At 35.6% G+C, this 23,063-nt stretch overlaps 1 protein-coding gene across 1 annotated transcript in view; it reads left to right on the forward strand.

The window, feature by feature from the left end:
* Positions 1-22,420, forward strand: part of FGF12 (fibroblast growth factor 12) — a 212,827-nt gene extending 190,407 nt beyond the window's left edge. The window contains 2 exon segments of the mRNA XM_074297863.1: positions 3,996-4,194; positions 19,778-22,420. Coding sequence (XP_074153964.1) covers positions 3,996-4,194; positions 19,778-19,896 — 318 coding nt within the window. The 3' untranslated portion in view covers positions 19,897-22,420.
* Positions 22,421-23,063: the final 643 nt, after the last annotated feature.

Here is a 23,063-nt window from a genome sequence, read left to right on the forward strand (position 1 = left end):
CTGTGAGTAATGACAGGAATTACCCAAATGGGGAACCAACTGGAATTGACCAATTGGACAACACAGCTTCTTTTCTGTTCTTCACTTTTCCCCTTCTCCCTTTCCTTCCCTTCCCTTCATACAAATCCCTCTAATAGCCTCCCTCCATAGAAATCCATTTTAAAATTATCCTGAATATGCTTTATGTAACAGCAGAATGGTTCTTTTGGAGACATATTATAGCTCATATCTTTGCTGAAAGCTTCAAAAGAAATATTTTTGAGCATTATGTTAAAGGAACATGGAGGTAAGCAGTAAAATGGGTGAATATTAAAAAGAAGTGGGCAACAAAATATAAATAGCGTTTGGACAACTGTTTCTCTAGTATGTTGAAGAGGAGACTTTTGGAGTATGGATTTAACTATGTGCTTTAGAGTGCCTTTCTCACTTTTAGATTCTGTAATTCTTTGGCATTAGCGCTTAAGCAATAAATGAAATGATATGCCATAGCTTATATAATAAAATTTAATTTCATATCTGTACCACGCTATATTTTTTAAATTCCTTAAGTTACCAAAGATTAAGGCTCTTTTTCATAGCCTTTCTGGAAGGAAAGGTTTTCTTTGTGGCTTATACAAAAATTAGTTATGTGATTAAATCACTTTATTTCTCTAGACTTGAATTTTATCATAAAAAAGTATTTTGATCAGTTATTCCCTCTAGTACCTCCCATATTTCAAGGTATATCTCCTGTGTGATAGTTGATTGAGCAGGATTCTTCCCTCATGTAACATGTAGGGACTAAAGATCTCCAATGGAAGTGATTTCTCTCAGGATTTTTTCTTTGTATTTGCATTATTATTACTAGTGAAAATATCACTTTAGTTCCTAGGAAGATGATATGGTGATTCAAGAGATTCTGAGTTTCTTCATCCTCAATTTCCATTTTTTTCTTAATTGGGGGAGATCAGAAAGATTGAGATGATCATAATTATAATGCAAAGAGAGGATGGATGGCTACTGTAGCTGAGGGAGAACTGGCAGTGAGTGGGAGATGTAACTGTGTTGTCTTCTTGAAGCAGAAGTAAATGAGAGTTGGGAGGAAGCTCAAGGATCAACTTATCCACGCTCTCTGTGAAACCCTGACCAGTAGTTTTTATTCTTTACTCCATGATTTCAGTGCTCATTCTGAAGCTCATACTTATTTCTTTATGGTATTAATGATAAAATATTATTTCTTTTTCTAGCATTAAGTTTAAATTTGCACCCTAAACTTCTTGCTTTCTTAACACATAGCGACATATAAGTCCATTAAAACTTATATATTATTTTCAGACACTAATCTACCTAGATGTTTTGATCCTTGAGATCAGTTTAATTTAAGACTTTGTTTAAGAATGATTTTAGAGAAGCCTGAGGAGACTTACACGAGTTGATACTAAGAGAAATGAATGGAAACAGGAGATCATTGTACACAGCAGCAGCAAGATTATACAATGATCAATTCTGATGGACGTAGCTCTTTCCAACAATGAAATGATTGAGACCAATTTGAATAATCTTGTGATGAAGGGAGCCATCTACACCCAGAGAGAGAACTGTGGGAATTGAGTGTGGACCACAAAAAGCATTTTCACTCTTTCGGTTATTTGCTTGTATTTTGTTTTCTTTCTCAGTTTTTTCCCCTTCTTGATATGATTTTTCTTGTGCAACAAGATAACTGTATAGATATGTACATATACATTGGCTTAACATATATGTTAATATATTTAACACATATTGGATTTCCTGCCATCTAGGGAAGAGAATAGGGGGAAGGAGGCAAAAAATTGGAACACAAGGTTTTGTAAAGGTCAGTGTTAAAATATTACTCATGCATATGTTTTGTAAATAAAGAGCTTTAAAAGTAAGATTTTGCTTAATTCAAATACAGAGTTATTTGGACTTAAGAAACAGATGTGAATAGAATCAAACTGAGAATCCAAAAGCATCAGAGTGAACCACTCTCATCGTTAATGAACAGTAAATGCCACCAGGTGTTTGATTTTTTAAAATGAACTATTTTAAATTGGAATCCTCATGTTTCCAAAATTATTAAGTTGTAAGAAAAACAGGAGCTCAAAATAGCATCCAAACTTACGTCAATCCAACATTTTATTTGGTCTAAGTTCTTGGTAACAAAGAAAATTTGTCTTTGTTACAGTGAGAAGCAAAAAAAGATTGTTGAAGAATTAACCTTTCAACAGACAAGAAAAAAAGGTCATCTAATATAGTTATGTCTATTGAAAAATGAAATAAAGATATTTTTACTGAACTTTTTCTGGTTCTCCAGTGTGTTTGATTGAGGTCAACAACAATGAAAAAAATAAATTAAATTTCTGGCCTAATCCTCATTCTTATTCATTTCTTTCATTTTTCTTTTGTAATGCCTAATGACTTTAAAAGTGGAAAGAACCTTAACCTAGGTTCTTCTTTTTTATTTAAAAAAAAAAAAAAAAACTTTGCTTTAGTCACATGTCCTACTATTCACTGATGCATGCCCAAGCTTGTCTAAATAGAGAGAACAAAGCTATTAGCAGGGAAAGAATCGGCTGTAAGAAAGAAGTTTTGGTTATTTGTGACTTGGTTATTCATCAGTAATTCTAAGTATGGAGGCTCCCTAGTAATGAAACATGGGCATGCTCTTTAGAACTTGAAGTCTTACAGGTGAAAGTTGGTGCCCTAGAAGAGCCACAAATAGCACAGAACTGCACTGAAAATAAAACACCTGTCATCACTGTTGATGTTAACAATTCATTTTATTTAGAATTAAAGTATATTTGGTTTATCTGAGCTCTCCAAAATATTCTGTTTTAATTTCAGCAAAAACCTCTTTATAATGACTTCTTTATAAAATGTTATTCACTTAGTCAATTTTGTTTTTGTCTTGTTTTTATCATGAAGGTGAGAAACATTTTATTGAGTTGCAGCCAAGGGTAAATTCTGATTTTCTTTTCACAGAAAATATACTGCTTCCATGGCATATCTCCATTCCAATGGCAATTTAGGCACCACTAATTTATACTGACTTTTAAAATTTCTTCATGTCCTGTAAGGCTTTGCAGGAGGATTTTGTTGTAATATGGCAGCTCCATCAGCTAATGAAGCTACATTAATAGAAGCCAATTGATATCTAAGACTAGGCAAGTAATAGTCATGTTGGACTCTTCCCTATTCAAAACACATTTGACATTTTGTACTCAGTTCTGGACACCAATTTTAGCTAGGGAATTAATAAAATAGACAATATCCCAAGGAGGAAAAATAGGAAAGAAAAGGGATTTGATATATTCCATAATGGAATTGGATATAGATAAGGGAAATCTTTAATCTAGAAAAGATAAGGCATTGAGGAGATATGATTGCTAGCTTTGAGGACAATGTATCACATTGAAATTATTCCCTTATAAAAATTCAACTGCCTTATTCAAGGAACCCAACAAAATTAATACAAGAAATTGTTTATAGTTTAAAAAAAACAGACAAACAAAATATTCTGATCATTCTTCACTGACCTAGCAGCTTTCATATTACATAGATATTTAATCACATTATGATGCATCATGTTTGTCTTTATTCTCTTGTGCCAAAGGCAAACCAAAAAATTGGTGATGCCATTTGTAATGTTCCAAGGACCCTGTAACAAGGATATTTTTCATTACATAAGTAAATAAGTCACTAATTTGAGAATTGCAGTGCAAATATGGCTCAGTCTACTTTATTTGTCAGACATGGAAATAAATAGTACATGTGGTTTGTGTACAATTTCATCTGCAGGAGAAGAGCTTCCAGTCTAGAAGTGCTTTAGTCCTTTATATTCTTTGTAAATCAAATATGGCTCAATGTCTTTTATATTTTGCTCAATAAACTTTAATTTGTCCCTTCTAGGGAGAGTCTCTTGGCAATGTCAAATTGAAGTAACTGCTGATTAATTCCTTCCTTCTCTAATCTTTGTCTCCACTTTCTTTTTCCTACAGGATGTTTTCACACCTGAGTGCAAATTTAAGGAGTCTGTCTTTGAAAACTACTACGTTATTTATTCTTCTACACTCTATCGGCAGCAGGAATCTGGCCGAGCTTGGTTTCTGGGACTCAATAAAGAAGGTCAAATTATGAAAGGAAACAGAGTGAAAAAAACCAAACCCTCATCACACTTTGTCCCTAAACCCATTGAAGGTAAGGGGACACTACCTTTTTCTCATTGTGTTGTTTTTATTGTTATTAACTCTTCATAAAAAATAATAATTATTCTTCATTCCAGTGATGGTAGCCATTTCATAGATCACAATGCCAGCTGTGGGAATCTATCAAAATCCCCAGGTCTGAATTCTGCTATTTGCTACTCCTCTGATTGTAGACAAGGCAGTTCACCCCTCAGTTTGTTCATCTATAAAATAAAGCAGCCATTTCTAGCTCTAAACTTAAGCATTTCTGATTCTTTGACCATGTCCCTTACAATTGGAGTTGGTGCCTTATCTCCTGTCCCTTGTCAGAACAAAAGATGGGACAGTCTTATGGCAGAACCTTTGGAAGATTTTCAGATGATCTAACTCATCACAAAATGTAAGAATAAGTGAGAAGGTACACAGAATTGAAAGTTATTGATTTTTTTTATAGATGAATATTGAACTTTTAAAAACTGAATTGTCTCCTCTGCACCAATGACATGCTGGTTCTCAGCTAATTCCCTATTGAATCTCAGACAAGATTCTTTGCACTCTTATTGAAGAAACTGATCATTTTCAAGGAAAACATGACACTTTCCCTAGAGATTATCCATTTTCTTTTGTACTTTTCTTTTAAAAAATCTATTTATTTATTTTTAATTAGGAAAACCTTAATTTTTATTTTTTATTATTTTTATTTTTTCCTTTGTAGGTTTTAAGAAAGAAATACATCATAGTTGATTGAAAATTCTTACTGTTTTCTAATTTCCACAAAGATTTTCTAGCCAACAAACCTAATTTTCCTTGGACATTTCCCTGGGTTTTTGGCTATCCCAGATTGTATTTTGGTACAAATTTCTGCAGATGCAATATTTCTAGTATTTGGCAATTTGGAATTTTTTCCCATTAAAATGCCTTCTGTTGCAAAGCCAAATTAAATTCACTTTGGTATTAGTTACATTCTTTTCTTTTATCAAGTATTTCCAATTTAAGCAAAGAATCTTTGGATTCTGAGATCCAGAGCTGGAAGGAACCTGATTGGATATCTGACCTAACAACCTCACCTAGGAAATGTAGTCCTTGAGAAACATGACCCATACAAACAGTAAGAAGTCAAACAACAAAATTTGAGTTAGTTCCCAGTTCTCAATCCATTTATACATTATAATCTACATTTCTCCAAGAGCCATTAACATGAATTTGCAAGGATATGCATGACTCAATAGTCAAATACAGCTGCTTATGACTTATTCTGTTTTCAAGTCCTTTTCTCTGGAACTGAATTACCAAATGAGAGTTTCCATAGCATGACTAAATAAAGAGGGAGGTTTTCCGAAGTTATTATATAAATATAAAGGAAGACAATAGTAAAGTTGACCTATGTAGGTTGAAGATGATTAGGAAAGGTATTATGAATAAACTTTTGAAGTTCTAATCTTGATTCCTGACTCAAATGATTCACTAGCTGTGGGATTCTGGTAAGTCACTTAAATTCTCAGGGCCTCAGTTCTTTCCCCTATAATTTGAGGATAGTAACATATTTACTTCAGATAGTTGTTGTGAATATATCAGGGATTAATAGCAGCAAAATGTCTCTCAAACTTATAAAGGGTTATTTAAATGTGAGTTTTTATAAGGATGATGAACATGACATAAATGGGCAAATATATATGGTTTCTCAATATGGAAAACCACAGAGATGCCTGAGGTCACAATGGCCATACATTTATATATATATATATATATATATATATATATATATATATATATATATATATATATATATATATATGTAATAGTTTGTTTTATTTATGAAACATATGCATGGGTAATTTTTCAACACTGATTCTTGCAAAACCTTCTGTTCCAACTTTTGCCCTCCTTCCCCCCAACCCTTCTCCTAGATGGCAGGTAGTCCAATCCATGTTAAATCTGTTCAAGTATAAGTTAAATCCAATATTTGTGCCATACATTTTCTAAATAAGCATATCTTCCTAAATAGAAATAGCCTTCTATTTTTTCTCTTGAATTTAATTTGAAACTTATTGAACTCAAAAATTCTTCTGGATGTCTAAAGTCAAGTCAAATCCACCAGCATGTATGACCACCTGCTTTTTATAAAATATTCCGATTAATGCTAAGTGTTTAAAGAAAAGTAAACAAAAGCAAACCAAAATGAGGAAACAAAAGCATATTCTGTCATCAAGGATTTCATCATCTCAGGGTAGAGATAGCAAAGGAGAGATAGCCAATAAGAGAGAAGAAATCTGGGAAGAAGTTGGGGTTAGATATATGAAATGGGAAGTCACTGAAATGTCATTGAAGTCACTCAAGAAGATGGGACTGAGATCTGAGAGAATTGAAAGAGATTACTGATATTTGTAGAAGAATGGGAAAATGTTAGGTCTTTCTTAATGAGACCAACTTATCAGATTTTTAAACCAGAAATGTGTTTTGATCACTGCATTTAATTATATAATTATATATATATATATATATATATATATATATATATATATATATATATATATATATATATATTTGTAATCTACATTTTATTTCATGCATTGAAAAAAAACATTTTGAGAAATAATTTATTGATCTCATCAGACTTCTGCAAATGGGTTTGTCTGTTTTTTCCTCTCTCTGTCTCTCCCTATCTTTCTGTCTCCGTTTCTGCCTTTTTGTCTCTCTCTGTGTGTCTAGTTCTTTTTCTCAATCTCTGTCTCTCTGCCTCTCCCATTTGCTCTGGCTCTCTTTCTCTCTGTTCACAATGTTTAGTCCTGATGTTTATCACTTCTTGGAGCAGTTGCCATGGTTCTCCTTGCATGTAGAAGAAATGAGGCAGTTTTCTGTTTTAAAATGCCAGATCAACTCCATGGTTTAAATAATGTTGATGCTGTCCCTTCAGTAATCTAGTGAGTAATCTAGTGAGTCCCAAGGGGATGCAGCATTTGAGAAGTGCATAAGAGGCTGCTTAACTTAGTTACATAAAACATTTTAAAGACTCTAGTTTTATGCTTTTCCTTCCTGAAGAAAAGTAAAACATGAGAAGTGATTTGCTTCATAACATGTGTTTGTCTTTTGAGGTGGATTTCAAAGTATCAGCCATTTTTCAGATTTTTATTGGATTTTTGTAATCTGAAATTATCAAGGTGATATTAAGCTAAAAGTTGTAACTTTATCTTTGGCTTTGAAATTAGATCTGATTAGTTTAAGAAACTGTTGTAAGATCCAACTGTGATCAAGAATCTGATCACACAAGACAGAGTTTACAGAAATTTGAATGCCAATGAATGAGATTGCCTTATACCATGTCACTTCTTTGTTCTTCTGCTTATCCCATTGCTTCTCCTTTTTCTTACAACCATGTTTTACTTGCCATTTCATTGAAATGTACTATATACACATATACAATATATAAATGTGTTTATATATACCCTGCTAAATTTTGTGCTAATCAACAGTTTGAATACAATCTTTATCACTTAGAGGATGTACTGCTACATGGAGGGAAAAACCCATATCATCATCACCATCATTGTTGTTATTATCATGACAATTCTCTTTGTCCCTCTCCTTCTCTTCTTTTCCTCCTCCTTCTTTTCCTCTTCCTCTTTTCCTCCTCTTCCTCTTCTCCTCCTCTTCCTCTTCTCCTCCCTTCCTCTTCTCCTCCTCTTCCTCTTCTCCTCCTCCTCCTCTTCTCCTCCTCCTCCTCCTCCTTTTTCTCCTCCTCCTTTTTCTCCTCCTCCTCTTCCTCCTCTTCCTTTTTCTCCTCCTCTTCCTCCTCTTCCTTCTCCTCCTCCTCTTCCTCTTTCTCCTACTTCTTTCCAACTAAACTTTATTTTTTTACTTACTTTCAGGGTAATTTTCCATCTCAGTCTTTTGAACAATACAATATAGCTACAAAGTGAAAACATTCTTACAATAGAAATGCCAGATATTTAGAAACCAAAGTGAATTGCTGGAGAAATGGGCACCTTCTTGATGTATTTCCAGAGCCTTTTTTTTTTCTATAAGGAAAGGGAAGTACTTCTTTACTTTTTAGAAGAAAAGTGAGATATCATCAGTAAAATAGAAAAGGAGCTAGACAACTTAACTGACAGAGTGACAGAGCAATTAGGGTACCAAGAAAAGCATTCTGGATTTGGGTGTATATTGTAAACTGAAAGATTCAACTCTAAAACTGCTTATCTCACCAGACAGATTGTATGCTCCATGGGAGCAGAGGTGACTCAGACTTTGGGGAAATGCTTATTTTTTTTGTTTTGTTTTGCATTTTCTCTCCCTTAGTTAAGAATACATTCTCTCTTATTTGGTAAATATGCTATGCAAGGAATTCATTAGCAAAACTATTTAGCAGAGAATCTCTTTATTTACATTTAGGAATGAAATGGCAAATAGACATGGCTATAACCAAGAGGAGTTTGCATACTTTATTTTACCATTTAGAATTGGGTGCATTGAACAAAGGAGCGGAGACCAGGTCTCTAATAAAAGACCAAGGAAGCATAAAGATCAATATGCTTATTATATAGTAGAGGAAAATGGTGAGGTTCAACTCCATCTCAAAGAGCAAAGTCTCTTGGGAATATTTTGTTTTTCAAAAGAGGAAAGTGAACTCACTTCAGAGTTTCAAATATGGTGACAAGATCCACCCCAAGGTAGAGCATTTATTCATTAACTCTTTCATCAAATTGTATATTTGTCTGAACTATTGGAATAGTTTCCTAATTGATATCTCTATCTAAAGTATTTTACTTTTCCAGTGTATCCTCTTTCTAACTACCACAGTAATCTTTCTCTATTACAGGAATAGCTAGTGATGATAGCCATAATATTAATAGTAGTCAATATTTATATAATTCCTTAAGAGTTACAAAGTGCTTTATATGATCATCTCTACCTATCTCTGTATATATATATATATTTTTTTAAACACAACATATATATATATATATATATATTTAAACACAACATATATATATATGTTGTGTTTAAATCTATTATATGTATATCAATCTCTTCATAACTATAGACATCTCTATAAAATGTCTATATATTTATACATTTGTGTATTTTAAACTTCAAGCTTATCAGGAATTGAAGTAATTAGGAGGAAAGGAAAACTGTCAGCTTATCTCTCCTCAAATCAAGAAAGCTTCTCTGAAAGAAAAGAAGTTTCAGGAGTAATTTAACTCAACGTAGAATGACAGTTTTGTAGGGGAGGAAAATAGATTCAGCTCTAAAGTACACAATGGTGAAAGTTCTTGAGACAATATTCTTCCAAACAGATTTTAAAAGCTTAAAAATGTGTACATATAAGAAGAAAGAAATAATTTAATTGTAACAATTCATTCTTGTTTAAGATGTAGAAATGTTCCTAGACCTAAATACAAGCACACACACACACACACACACACACACACACACACACACACAATACATCCCACTCTCACTGTAACCGCCACCTCTCTGAGCACATTACTATTGGTTAATTACATTGCACAAAGATTTTCCAATTCCAAAAGTGTGTACCATACCATGGTGAAGTGAGTCAGGGTATTTGTGACACCAGGCCAAGCAAACCAGACCTTTTCCCCAGTTTGTGGGAGCTGACATTTTGAATGTCAAGGTTCTCCCAAGTATAGCCTTGGAGCTAAGAACATTCTCTCTGACTCATATATCCCGACAGGTTAATGATCACCCAGACCACCACTTCTCTCCCTTTCATTCTCTCTTTGACACCATTGAGATAATAATTAGAGAATTTCTGTAGACAGAAGGATGACTTTATATTGGAGATCATTGCCATCTGCATTCAACTCCAACCTCTACTTATTCCTCACCTCCCCCCAGTAATCTTTCAAAACAATGCAAGGGGTAGTTCTTATTACTCCCCCCCATTTCAAGCTATCTTAGTGATGACCTCCCTCACTAGCATTAGGCACAGCTCCGAAATGTTTTCTGTCAAAGAGCACCACCCATTTCCTCCTCTTCTCTTCCACCTTCCTTGCCTTCTATTTCCCTCTTTAGTCAGTCTGTGCTGATGCTGTTGAACTGATATTCTGTTGCTGTGTTTTGTTTTGTTTTTTCTTCCACTGAGAGAAATCCAAACTTTCAAAGATTTAAAGGATTAAAAAGTATTCAGATTTAAGAAGATATATACAAGGTGGTCCACAAGTGGGGAAAATGGGGGAGGGGATGGGGAAAAAAAAAGACAAAAGTATTCTGGTGGACTTGGCCCTCTTCAACAATGAGATGAAACTAATCACCTCTAATAGAACAGTAATGAATTGAACCAGCTACACCCAGCGAAAGAACTCTGGGAGATGACTATGAACCACTACAGAGCATCTCCAGTCCCTCTATTTCTGTCTGTCTGCATTTTTTATTTCCCTCACAGGTTAATTGCACAGTATTTCAAAATCTGATTCTTTTGTGCAGCAAAATAACTATATGGACATGTATACATATATTGTATTTAACATATACTTTAACATATTTAACATGTATTGGTCTACCTGCCATCTGGGGGAGGGGGTGGGGGGAAGGAGGGGAAAAATTGGAACAAAGGTTTGGCAATTTTCAATGCTGAAAAATTACCCATGCATATATTTTGTAAATAAAAAGCTATAATAAAAAAGAGCCAAAAAACAAAACAAAACAAAAGAAAAAAAAAAGAAAAAAGAAAAGGTAAAAGTAAAATGAAATCAGAGGAGCCAGGTTCAATGTGCTTCACACTAGGTGCTGAGTGCACATGCTAGGCAGAAGATGAAGAAATGGAGATTCCCCTTGTCTCCTTTAGCTAAGCCATAGTTAAATCTTGGTGATTCCACCTTCACAAAAATAGATCTGATCGATCTCTTTTTCTTCCTTAACATGGCAATCATCTTGATTCAGGGCATCATTTTTGTCTGAACTATTGAAATAGCCTCTTAATTGATATCTCTGCTTGAAGGATTTTGCCTCTCTAGCTCACTCTTGAAACAGCTATCATAATGCTGCTTTTTAAGAGCAGGGCTGATCATAGATCAGAAGATATAAAGAAGATAACCTTCTTTGCCTGAAATGCATCTTATCCTTGCAGCCATCTATTAGAATCTCTAGCTTTCTTCAAAGTTCAGCGCCATCCTGCACTAAGCCTTTCCTGATCACCCCAAGCTGCCCTCAAAATGATCATATATGTTATGAAATGCTTATTATTTTGTAGATGGATATATGTTATTCCTTCCATTGGGACTCAGTTTTGACATGCAACAATAATCCATCATTAACCTTGGGATCTTTTTTTTTTTCTTCTTTTGAACCCAGAATCCTATTTGTAAAATGTGTAATGTGCATCACATAACGTCTACAGGGTCTTCTGCTATGACAGGAAGGAAACAGAACAAAGACATATTTAGTGAAAACTCACAAAGACATAGAGTCAGGGATGGGCATGGTAGGCAATGGGTACAATCCATAGATGCAAGGAGACTGACCTAACAAGAGAACAGTAGGTTCAATTTCTTTTTCTATCTTTTTGGCATCCAGTGAATATGTATGTATATATCTATATCTATGTATATGTATTATAAATATATACCCATATATATATACATGCATGTATGTGTATCATATACATATCAATGTGTATCGATACATCCATACACATCTACATCTCTCTCTCTCTCTCTCTCTCTCTCTCTCTCTCTCTCTGTATATATATATATATATATATATATATATATATATATATATATATGTATATATATATATATATATATATATATATATATATATATATATATATATATATATATATATATATATATATATATATATATACCTATTAATGATTTTCTCTTCACTCCAAGGATCTGGTTTTTTATTTCTGATTTGAGTGTTAAATAGAAACCTGCCTCGGAAATGTATCTCTCATTCAGTCTTGTTTATCTTCTTCCTCACAAATAGTACTTCTGCCAGGTTCCCAAATAAAGAGTGGAGATCATTTTGTGCTTGAACTCCTAAGTCTTCAAGAAATTCATGGGACATTTTCCCATATCTACTGGCTGATGTTATTGAGAAAACTCATGGCTTGTTAGCTGGGAGGAGGAATTTCCAAAACATATCCTTTCAAATTTCCTAATAGCTTTTAATACTTCAGATAATGGCAATAATTAAATCATCAAATTATAAAAAAAACAAAAAACAAAAAAAAAAACCCTGTCCAGCTCCTTCTATCTGTTGCTGAATCAAAAATCTCTAAGTTTCTTTTGGCAATAATTAACTAGTCTTCTCCTTCACCTTGCCATAGTTGTTCAAGGCCTAGAAAGATTAATTTATTTTCATAATCTCTGAATGAGCAGTAATTCTTTGACTTCCAGGCATGAATTCTACAACAAAATGTCAGGTTCTTTGGAGTCATTTCAAGATTTGAAAAGAAACACTGACATCATTAACCCCATTTTGTAAATGTCAAATTGGCAAAAATCAAAATACCTGACCCATGTCTTCCCCAATCTTCTCTGGCATCATAGTTATGATATGCAATATCTGATTCCTATATCTTACATCCTTCACCTCCCCCCAACTATGAAAGCCCCCAATCACTTAATGATGTTTTGTGAACTAGTCAGCGCATGGCAAGAAGAGGGATTCTTTAGCTCCCAATGAATGTTTTTGAAAAGTTTAGGTCTCTTGCTCTGACCCAGAGAACTCTACCATGTCAAAAATGAGCCCCTGAGATCATAAAACTAATAGCTCATATCAAAATGACATTTGAAGAATGATATAGTGCCTTTTGTTTTCTACAACAACCTATGAGATAGATAATATAAAAAAAAATAATTACCTTGCTTTAAGTATGAAGAAATAGGCTCAGAAAGGTTTAAGATTAATGAAGTTAAGCTCATTTATACTTTAATAGGGTGATTTTAATCAAATGATCAAGGTCCTGTGTACTTGAACTCAAAGTAGGATTGAAACATTTAATTCAGCTTAATTCAGTTAAATATTTTAACCATTTCCTATTTGCCAGTTACTAGGGATACAAAGGAAAGAAAAGCAAAATTTTTTGGCTAAAGAAATGATTTTTTTGGAGAAAAATAGCATTCACAAAGAAGATGAATATTATATATGTATACATACACATATATGTATATATACATATATACACATATATGTATATATACATATATACACATACATAAATACATATATTATCTATATATATATATGTATATATATATATATACAATATAGATACATATATATCTAGAGATAGATATACAGGGAGTTAACTCTGTTTATGTATATAGAAAAATATGTCATCTCTAGATAAAAATTTCTAGGAAAAATGGATGTCTACTATAAAAGGCAGTCCTTAAACAATAGAATATAGATTCCAGAGTATATAATAAAAGAACAGAGAAAAGTGGGGTAAAGACACCAGGAGAATAGGGATGCCAAGGATGGATTTAAGGATCCAAGGAATCCATGACTCTAAATCTGAGTGGAGCTACAGGCCAATAGTTGGTCAAGTCTTTCACACAATCAATGGCAATGTTGATAAGATAATCAATCACTGAAAAAAGACAGGGAACTGAGGGTTGGGAATAGATAGGATGGATGGCAGGTACTTTTTTCTGTCTGGTTGTCTAGATTAGTCCATGAAGGCCTGGGGCTATGCTGGTTATAAAGGTGAGAGCCATGGATGAGTCATTTATCTGCATGATCAGCAACAAGATTAGTATTTTATGGAAGGATGCTTTAATTTTGGAATGAGAGGGCTATGTTGGGGGGAAAGCAGAAGGGAAAGAGGGGCTCCTATCTATTCTGCTTCAACCACCATTTTATAAATACTTCATATTTGATTTGGGGGTTAGGAGGAAAAAAGAAAGAGTATCTTTAAAAATTTTACAATCTTTTCACAGAATCATAGACTATTAGTCAGAAGGGAAAATATTTGCCATGTAGTCCAACCCATAAGTAGAAAGGAGGCTACTGAATAATTGGAAACAGAAAATGGGGGGGGGGCAGAAGGAGGTTCTTTAAGTGAAGGAGAAATGACAAAATAACTACTTTCAGCATTTTGCTTAGGACTCTGGTCACAAGCTATACCACATAGCCCGATTTTATATACATGTACATGGACTTAATTATATGTAATTATGTGATTTGGATTACCTCTCTGTATAAGATGAGACCAAAATGAAGGTGATTCATATTTATCAAACAATTGATCAACATTTCAGAGCTGATCCAATTGAAGTCATTATTTCCTTAACCATGTTGTTTCTAAAGTGCTATAGCCAGCACAATGACCAAATACAAATCAAACCAGAGCAACATTCTGCCCCAGCAGTCCCCCATCACTCTTCTCACGAGAGGGAGGCCATTCACGTGAGCTTTACTCTAGCACCATTTTTTTTTAGTTAGTCAAATTTAACTTCCTAGTATTGCTGTTTTTATTTACATTGAGGTAGTTATTGATAACAAACATTTGTTAAGCAATTGTGCTTTTCACAATACTGTCTATACAAAGATAAATTAAAAGTAACATCTGACTTTAAGATAAATGACAAGGATTCCTGTAAGAAAATGGAACCAATCCTGAGTTTTGAAAGAAAGTGACTGAGAGGAAGGTGTGCAGTCAGGGCAGTTGATCAGCCTGAGCCAAGGCAGAAGGACAGTAGGTGGGTAAGACTAATGTTGAGATCAGCAATGAGGTCTGCTGAATCCTCTGCTCTCTCTTTGCACAGAGTTAGTTCTCTTTTCATGAAACTTCACAGTTTGAAACAATAGACTAAAAATTGATCTAACAATTCATAATGGTTTTCAAGTCACTTCATATGCTTAAATTAACTTTTTTTGTTCTTTTTGAAAAATAAGATTCAGAAATGGGCAAGCAGCTTCCAATCAGAGGTGTCAGGGATGGAGGCTGAATCCTGACATTTTAATTCTCTTCAAAATATTCACAAAAGATTCAGAGAAGATTAGCAGCCTAAGCACATTTTAAAGCCTATTTTTCATGTTAATATCTTTCATTATTGCCATCCATAGCTTTCTTTTTGCAATGAACTTTGAATACCATGTCTTATCCTGCGACAGACAATGGATAAAATATTCTTTAGAAATATCAAGATAATTTATTTTGAGTAAAAATAAATGTTCACTCTGGGGTAAAAACTGTTTTACTTTTTATGGTAGTGAAAGAGTTAATAGAATGAAACAAAGACTTTTTAAATCTAAAAAGGAAAAAACAAAACAAAACACTATGCCGCTCTGTGGCTTCATAGCCTCAGTACCAACAGCAGTCAAAATGATTGGTGATTTGGGCACCACTACAATAAATGGGGAATCATAACTCTCAAGTTTCCTTGGGAGCAGTCCATTCTGTTGGATTGACTCATTCATCTTTCTTTTAAAAAAATCAGCAAGTACTTATTAAGCACCTCCTATGTGATCTTGTCATTGTTTTAGAGCTAGAAAGGACCTCAGTGCTCATCTAGTAATATAATTATTAAAACAATACAAAAATGGAACTACATGGATAGCTTGTTTTTTATCTATATTTACCCATAATTAATCCCAGGGATCTATTTCTTATAATAAAGCTTTTTGTTTTTGAAAGGAAAAAAAATTCACAAAAACAACTAGCACTTTAAAAATGATGTTTTTTCCCCATATTTCTTCTTTGGAGAACCCCTTCATTTTATAGATGAGAAAACTGAGGTCTAAAAAGCTTCACTGATCTGTGGTCATAGGCAATCAGACTGAGATTGGAATACAGGTTCTTTGACTCCAATCCATTACGTGGTCCAGTATACTACCCTGGCCAAGGAGTCATTTGGTATTGGTTCAGATCTACTCTGTCTGAACAGTGACATTATCCAGTTGTATACAACTGACTGGCATGTATCTTTTCCCCTGCCTTATGCTAGGAAATTATTTTCTCCTGTGACATCCAAGGGAAGTAATGGAAAGATGAGATTAGTCTGGGGGCAGGGACCGCCAGCATCCCTTCCCTGTGCTTATGCACTCGGTGGGGCCTCCAGAACTTGGCTAGGCAGGTAGGTGATATTTCAAGTATACTGACAGGTATGCGGAGATATCTTCCCATAGTGCTGGCAGTGCCCTTAACAGAAGTTACACCCCATGTTGCCCAGCAAGGAGAAGGGAAAAAAATCTCAATAACTTTGGTATAACTAAATTATGCTGAATAGATGAGGAGACTTCATCTGTATAGGAAAACAAAGATACCAAAATCAGGTTGTGAGACTTCTTGAATGGACTGCAAGCTCCTTCTTGAGGATGCTCTTAGGAGAGAACATTGCCATTCTCTCTTTCACCTGCCTCCATTCAAATGTCTTTGCTCAGAATTATACCAACGGCCCACTTACCACATTCATGTTCTGGTCATTTTGACCTAAAAGTCCCCTAAGCATCTCGGGTTCCATCTATACAAAACAGATCAGATTTTCTTTTCCTCAAATCCCAGTTCTCTTCTGAACATCTCACTTTCTGTCAAGGATCCCAGTGACCTTCTAGTCACTTGGACTTACAGCATCCTTGTCGTATTCAATGTTCCCCCTTCCCGATCTCAGGGTATCTAATAAGAAAATTCTGTTATTTTTTTTTATCCCAGAAACATCTTGAATCTTTTCTTTCCTCACATGGCTATCTACTTGTCTCTGGCTTAGACTATGGGCTTTTAATTATTTTTCTCACCTTGATTCTCTCTCCATTCTAATCCATCCTCCAAATGATTACCAGGATAATTAAAAAAAAAACCAGCAACAGCAACCACAACAACACAAAAACACAAAACAACAATAATACATCTGATTTTGATATTTTCCTAATCACTAAACTGTAGTTTCTCCCTATCCCTTCTAGGTTCAAATGCAAACTCCTCTACCTGGCATTTGAAAGCTTACATTTTCTAGCAGACACCTTTCTGTTGTATCATTAGTTAGACCCCGACTTCACCAGCTGAATTATCTGACCTTTCTAGTTTTATTGGGCAGCATCCTCCTTCATCCTTCTAGGGAAGAGACCAGCTGGCCATTTTGTTCTTCTACATACAAGACATTGGATCTCTCATCATAGTCTAAGGCTGTTCATCAGGTCAAGACCACCCTCAGTCAGTACTCGCATTTACCCCTTAGGATCCCTTGTTTCTTTCAACCATCATCTCAAATATGACATTCTCCACAAAATCCTTTTTACCCTTGAGAGCAAGGATTCTTTCATCTTTGTCTTTGGATCCCCAGGGGCTTGCTTATTGATAATGCTGAAGAAAAGCCTGCTGGACTAAGGAGTTGCTAATTCATGCATTAATATCAGTAATTTAAAAATATTTCTTTTTTAAAATTTATTTTATTTTCAACTCACAGAAGAAGATCAATTTTAATCTCCCCAGTTACTTGAGCTCACCTGCCCAGAAATTCCTCTGGCCTCCCTTTGTCTCTCTTTTGTATTGACTTTTGTGCATATTTCTTCCTCCTTAATGTAACCTCTCTAATGACAAGGACTTTGATTTTTTTCTTCTGTCTTCATGTCCTCAGTGCTTTCATTTTCTGTAGCATATAATAAGCACTTAATTATTGCTTCTTAAATCAGTGAATGCCGATTTCCACGAGATGCCTACACATTCTCACTCAATAGTAGTTTAATAATCAACACCTCGTTCCAAATAGATGACATTTGGAGAAAACTGGATCATTGCAAATCACAGTGAGACCCATCTGTGGAGAAGAATACTGGGGCAGGCTGGCAAGCTATCTGGAATGAGAATGGAATGAGACCAACTAGTTGGCAGAAATCAATTACTCCCAAAAGTCAGAAACACAAATGAGAATGTACTCTACGCTAAAATGTCAGAAGCACAATTGAAGCACCTATGTTCTTTTTGCTGTTTCACTTAGATGAAATAAATATACTTACTATGTCGGGAAAATCTGGTCAGCATGGTTTTTAAAGAATTGGGACTTTTTAAAATTGGTGCTAGGCTATACCTATCTCCCATCCAACACACATCTTTCCTAGCCTCGTTTTGGTTATGTGGAGCTTTCTGGCCATATGTACTTTTAGACTATCCTGGACCGTGAGAAAACACGTTATCAGCATAAAGCACATATCACTTTTCTTTTGTGGTCCAAGACAAAATATATATTTTTAAGTACCTGACACTTGGAAATAGGAGTCAAGATTTAGCCCAAAGTGCTTATAATTATATTATCTGTTAGGATTCTTACAAGGTGCTAAGTCACTGGAATGAAGAGAGACAATAATTATCTAATTTAGCTTGGTTCAGTATGATTGATCTGACCCTACAAGGAGATGTTATGGGCCAGAACTTGAGACAAGGTACTGAGTGGAATTGAGGAGACAATGATTAAATCTAATTTAGCCATTAACTAAGGCTGCTTCCAGAAGCTCCCCAAGAAATCTGCTCCCAGAGAATCATTATAATTTAGAGAAAAAGAACATTATAGTCTCATTTTTTTTTGTTTGCTTGTTTGTTTGTTTTTTGTTTTTTTTCTGAGGCAATTGGGGTTAAGTGACTTATCCATGGTCACACAGCTAGGAAGTATTAAGTGTCTGAGGCCAAATTTGAACTTAGGTCATCCTGACTTAAGGGCCATCTAGCTGTCATAATTTCCATGAAGATCATCAGAACATTTGGTCTGTGGCTCTTGTCTCAGATTTATGCAAGAGATCGAGTACTTGACCTAAGTCCTATATAAACTGCTGGTACCTATATTTCCATGCCCAGTGCTAGATAAATGCTTGGAGATCCGGCTCTGCAGAGTGCTCTGCTTGAGAGGGGAATGGTGTCATTATTAGTAATGCTGCAGCTTTAAGCGTGCTTACATATCACCAGCTGGCTGAATAGCCAGAGAACAGCAGGGCAGTGCAGATGTGTCGGGACAGACACAAACCACACGAGCAGTTGCTCAGATTGGACCCAGAGGGTTGCATCAAGAATAGGGTCTTGCCTTCAGGACCAGCATGGATGACTCCAGAGATCAATGGGCTTCAGATAAAGGACATAGAGGGGAGGGAGGGTCACTGCTTCTCCTTCCTTTTATTTTTGTCTGTTTTCCTTTCTAGCCTCTTTATCATTCTGGTGCAGTAAGCCTAGACAATAAACACTTCCAGTAGACATAATAATGTCCTATTTCCTTTCACTAATCAAAGATTAGCATGGTGGAAACAAAAAGGTACTTTCTCTGCCCAGATGAGCTTCTGATTGAGGCCTGGAAAACAAGATGATAACTGGAAATATCCTATAAATTTTGTGCTGCAAGTCTCCAACAGTTCTGTTTACATATGCATTCATATGTGTGCATTCACATGTATCTGTATATAAGGTGTAAATCGTAAAAAACTCAAACCTTCTCTAAAAAATCAGAAACCTCTCAGGGGCTGTAGTTCAAATCAGCTCGAAAGGCTGTGGATGAAAGCAAGAAGTGGGGAAGCTCTGGGAAATCAAGGTTACAGAATTGTTGGGACATGAAGACATTAGAGACAGGCTAATTGTAGCCAAAAAGTCAACTCTCCTTAAAGCCATGAGAACTAATCGTTGATATTTCTGTTTCCAGTGTGCATGTACAGGGAGCCATCACTGCATGAAATCGGAGAAAAGCAAGGACGTTCCAGGAAAAGCTCCGGGACACCAACGATGAACGGAGGGAAAGTGGTGAATCAGGATTCTACATAGCTGAGAACTCTTCCCTACTGTGCACACTCCTCCCCTTCCTTCCTCCCCCACCCCTGGCACCCCATCCCTTCCCAGTCCCCATGGAGACAACAATACACTCACCAGGCAGGACTTAGGGGCTAAGATTTGGAAGGCAAAATGTGTGTTTGGGGAAGATGAATTCAACCTCAATCTTGCCTGTTGCAATGTTAGAAACATACACACACACAACACAACACAACACAACACAACACAACACAACACAACACGCAGTGTAAAGAAAAATGGTAAATGAATCTAGTCTCCACGATCATTTTTAAGCAAACCCTTCACTCCATTATGGGAGAGGGGAAAGGTAGCACCCTGCATAATTTTAATAAAGATGCTACCAGAAAAAAAGCTAGGACTTGGGAGAATTGAACCTTACCCCTGAGGTTCTCCAGTGCCCCCACCACCCCCAGACTGCTTGAATTGCTACAAAAAGCCCTCAAGTGGGGGAAGGGCTGCTTTTGTGTTTTTGTTGTATTCTTTGTGGCTGTCTCTGTAATTCCCTATCTTTTTAAGAAGCCTGAAAATGTGTGGGTTTGTGTTTTCTGTTAAAGCTTTCCAAATGCCTGCTGAAAGACCCTTTTCAATTCCCTCTTCTCCTATCTCCCTCCCCCATCATTCGGACCATTCTATCTGGGACTTTGTATAACAGAGAATATTAGATTATTCTTCATCGGCAGTATCATGGAACAGAGTTGCAGGTGGAAGGACAACTTTAATGATGTCTAATGATCTCGGTCGACAATAACGTTTCAGGAAAAAAAAAGGCTTTCAGATCTTAGTAGGTGAAACCATTTCCCAAAGGCTTTGTTATGAGTTCTATAGAAAATGTCATTTAGAAAAGTCGCCCTTATTAGATTAAAGGTATCTTGGAGATGTTTGTGGCCACACTGGAAATCCCCCTCTAGAAATTTAACTATTTTAGTGAGTCATTATATTCACCTCTTGTGTTGTGGAAACTCTTGAGGTGGAAGATAATGGATCTCCCATAGAAAATTGTTCATCCTGGATTAAATAAGAAAATGGAGTTTTGAAGAAAGGACATAAATCCTGATACATTAAGGACAAACTCTGCTTTATTCCTTTCCTTCCTGCTTGAAGTTGATACAAGGCAATCCCTAATGTCAGCTAGGGCATGGGAAAGTACAATATTGTGCTTGACAGCTGACTTAGGGCCCGAAAAACATTCTGCTTTCTCTTCATCTTCTTGGACCATCATCTGGCTGGCAATGTACCTATCTCATGAACACCTTATAGATATATCAATTTTCCTGAATGCCACAGACAGTCTGAGGAGTTTCATAATCTGGATTGTGTTATCGGGACTAAGTTTAGGGATTTCTTAGGGACAGAAAAGCACATCTTTAAGGCTATGCATTCTAGCATCTTAAAATGTGATTGAACAATAGAGAGGGGAAGAAAGGAAGTGGCTAGAGAAGAAAGGAATTATTTATTTATCTGTGACAAATTATAGTGTCCTTTTTTAAATTAATGCAGTTCCAGGTGAGAAAGGGGGAAATGTAGGTGGAGAGGGAGGGAAAGAAAGAGAGACAAAGAAAGAGGGAGAGACAGAGATGGAGACAGAGACAGTCAGACAGAGACAGAAAGATGAAACTCACCTGGGTTTACAGATTTAGAATTAGATAGGACCTCAGAGGTTATTGGGTCTAACCTCCTCATTTCCTGGATGAATAATTGAAATGTAGAGACATTTAACTGCTCTAAGGCCATACAGGTCATAAGTGGCAGTGTATGAATTTAAATCCCGGCTCAGAACTGCAGAGATAGTATTTCTCTATTGTATCCTGACTGAAAATATAAGCTGCCTTGGTAGCTCTTCTTGAAAGGAGCAGGCAAAGAAGTAGATAAATCTACAGCTTTACGATCTCATACACATTCTTTCAAATACAAACCCCATAATTCCCCTACTTGCGGACTGAAGATCTGGGAGTTACAGTAATCGTGACTTTGAGATGGGTCCTCATGTGCCCTAAAAGTAATCACCCTTTCCTTAGCTGTAAACAACTGCTTCCACTCGTAAGTGTTCATGACTGGCTCTTGTGCTAGACTATATCTGTACAGCTTTTCCCTGCTCCGTCACCATTTATTTCGTCAAGGCTTGGCCAAAAGTGGAATGGCAGAATAAGGTCAAGACCTTATAAGGTAATAGCAAAGGCTATGCATGTAGGACTTTGGCAATAACATTTTAAAGAGAAATACTTTGAAATGGCAGGTAAAACATTACGTTCTAGCTGTTGCTCTCATAGGAAAATGACAGGGGAAAGAGCTCCAAAATTGACCCGATTCCTCTTTGCCCTTCTCCAGTCAACACAACTTTAGATGTGCTTTTAGCAGCATCAAGTAATCAAATGACTTATTAAGAATGATTTTCCTTAAAATCATGCAGGAAGCTTTTATTTATTGGGAATGGGTTCTGTAGCAGGGGCTCTGCTTGATCTTCAGAGAGTTTACAAAGAATTACAAAAAGGAAAGAAAAGAATCATTTTACCAAGTGGAATTGAAAAAAATATATATCTAAAAACATACAGGACAAGATTTATTTCATCCCTTTTATTATGAAGAGATAAAATCAAGAGAGAGAATTCAATCATCAACAAAAAGACCAACCCAATTGCAATGCCATCTATTCTGTGACATGTATATTTGAGCAGAGATGCAGAGATTAGTTGTCCTTTGGCTAGTTTAAGTGAGAACAGGAATACTAAGGACACAAATTAGAGCCCATTTTTCTTAATAATTTGAAATAAACGTTCAGCTCAACAAATTGTTTTGAAAATGAAGGTGACCTTGCCCTCCTGTGCAGGAGCCTGAGCTCTCAGCCCACCAAGAGTGAAGGACCTCCTACATAATGGCTGAGGATTAGTGATGGGAGTGTCAGGAGCCTGTGCAGCTGCTGCCCACACAATGTTGTCATAAATATATATATTGACAAAGAAAAAAAAAAGAGTTCATCTCTAGTAGTGATATTGAATTGTAGATAATCCACCTCCACCCACTTTTCCATGAGCTCTCAAACACAAAATTCCCACCTACCCAATTATTTAAGTCCAAGTTAAACAATCTTTTTGTGGGAAATATCGTTCACTTTCTAGCTCTTCTTTCTATACTTTATTCAGACA

This window comes from Sminthopsis crassicaudata, chromosome 3 (genome assembly GCF_048593235.1).
Source record: "Sminthopsis crassicaudata isolate SCR6 chromosome 3, ASM4859323v1, whole genome shotgun sequence".
NCBI lineage: Eukaryota > Metazoa > Chordata > Mammalia > Dasyuromorphia > Dasyuridae > Sminthopsis > Sminthopsis crassicaudata.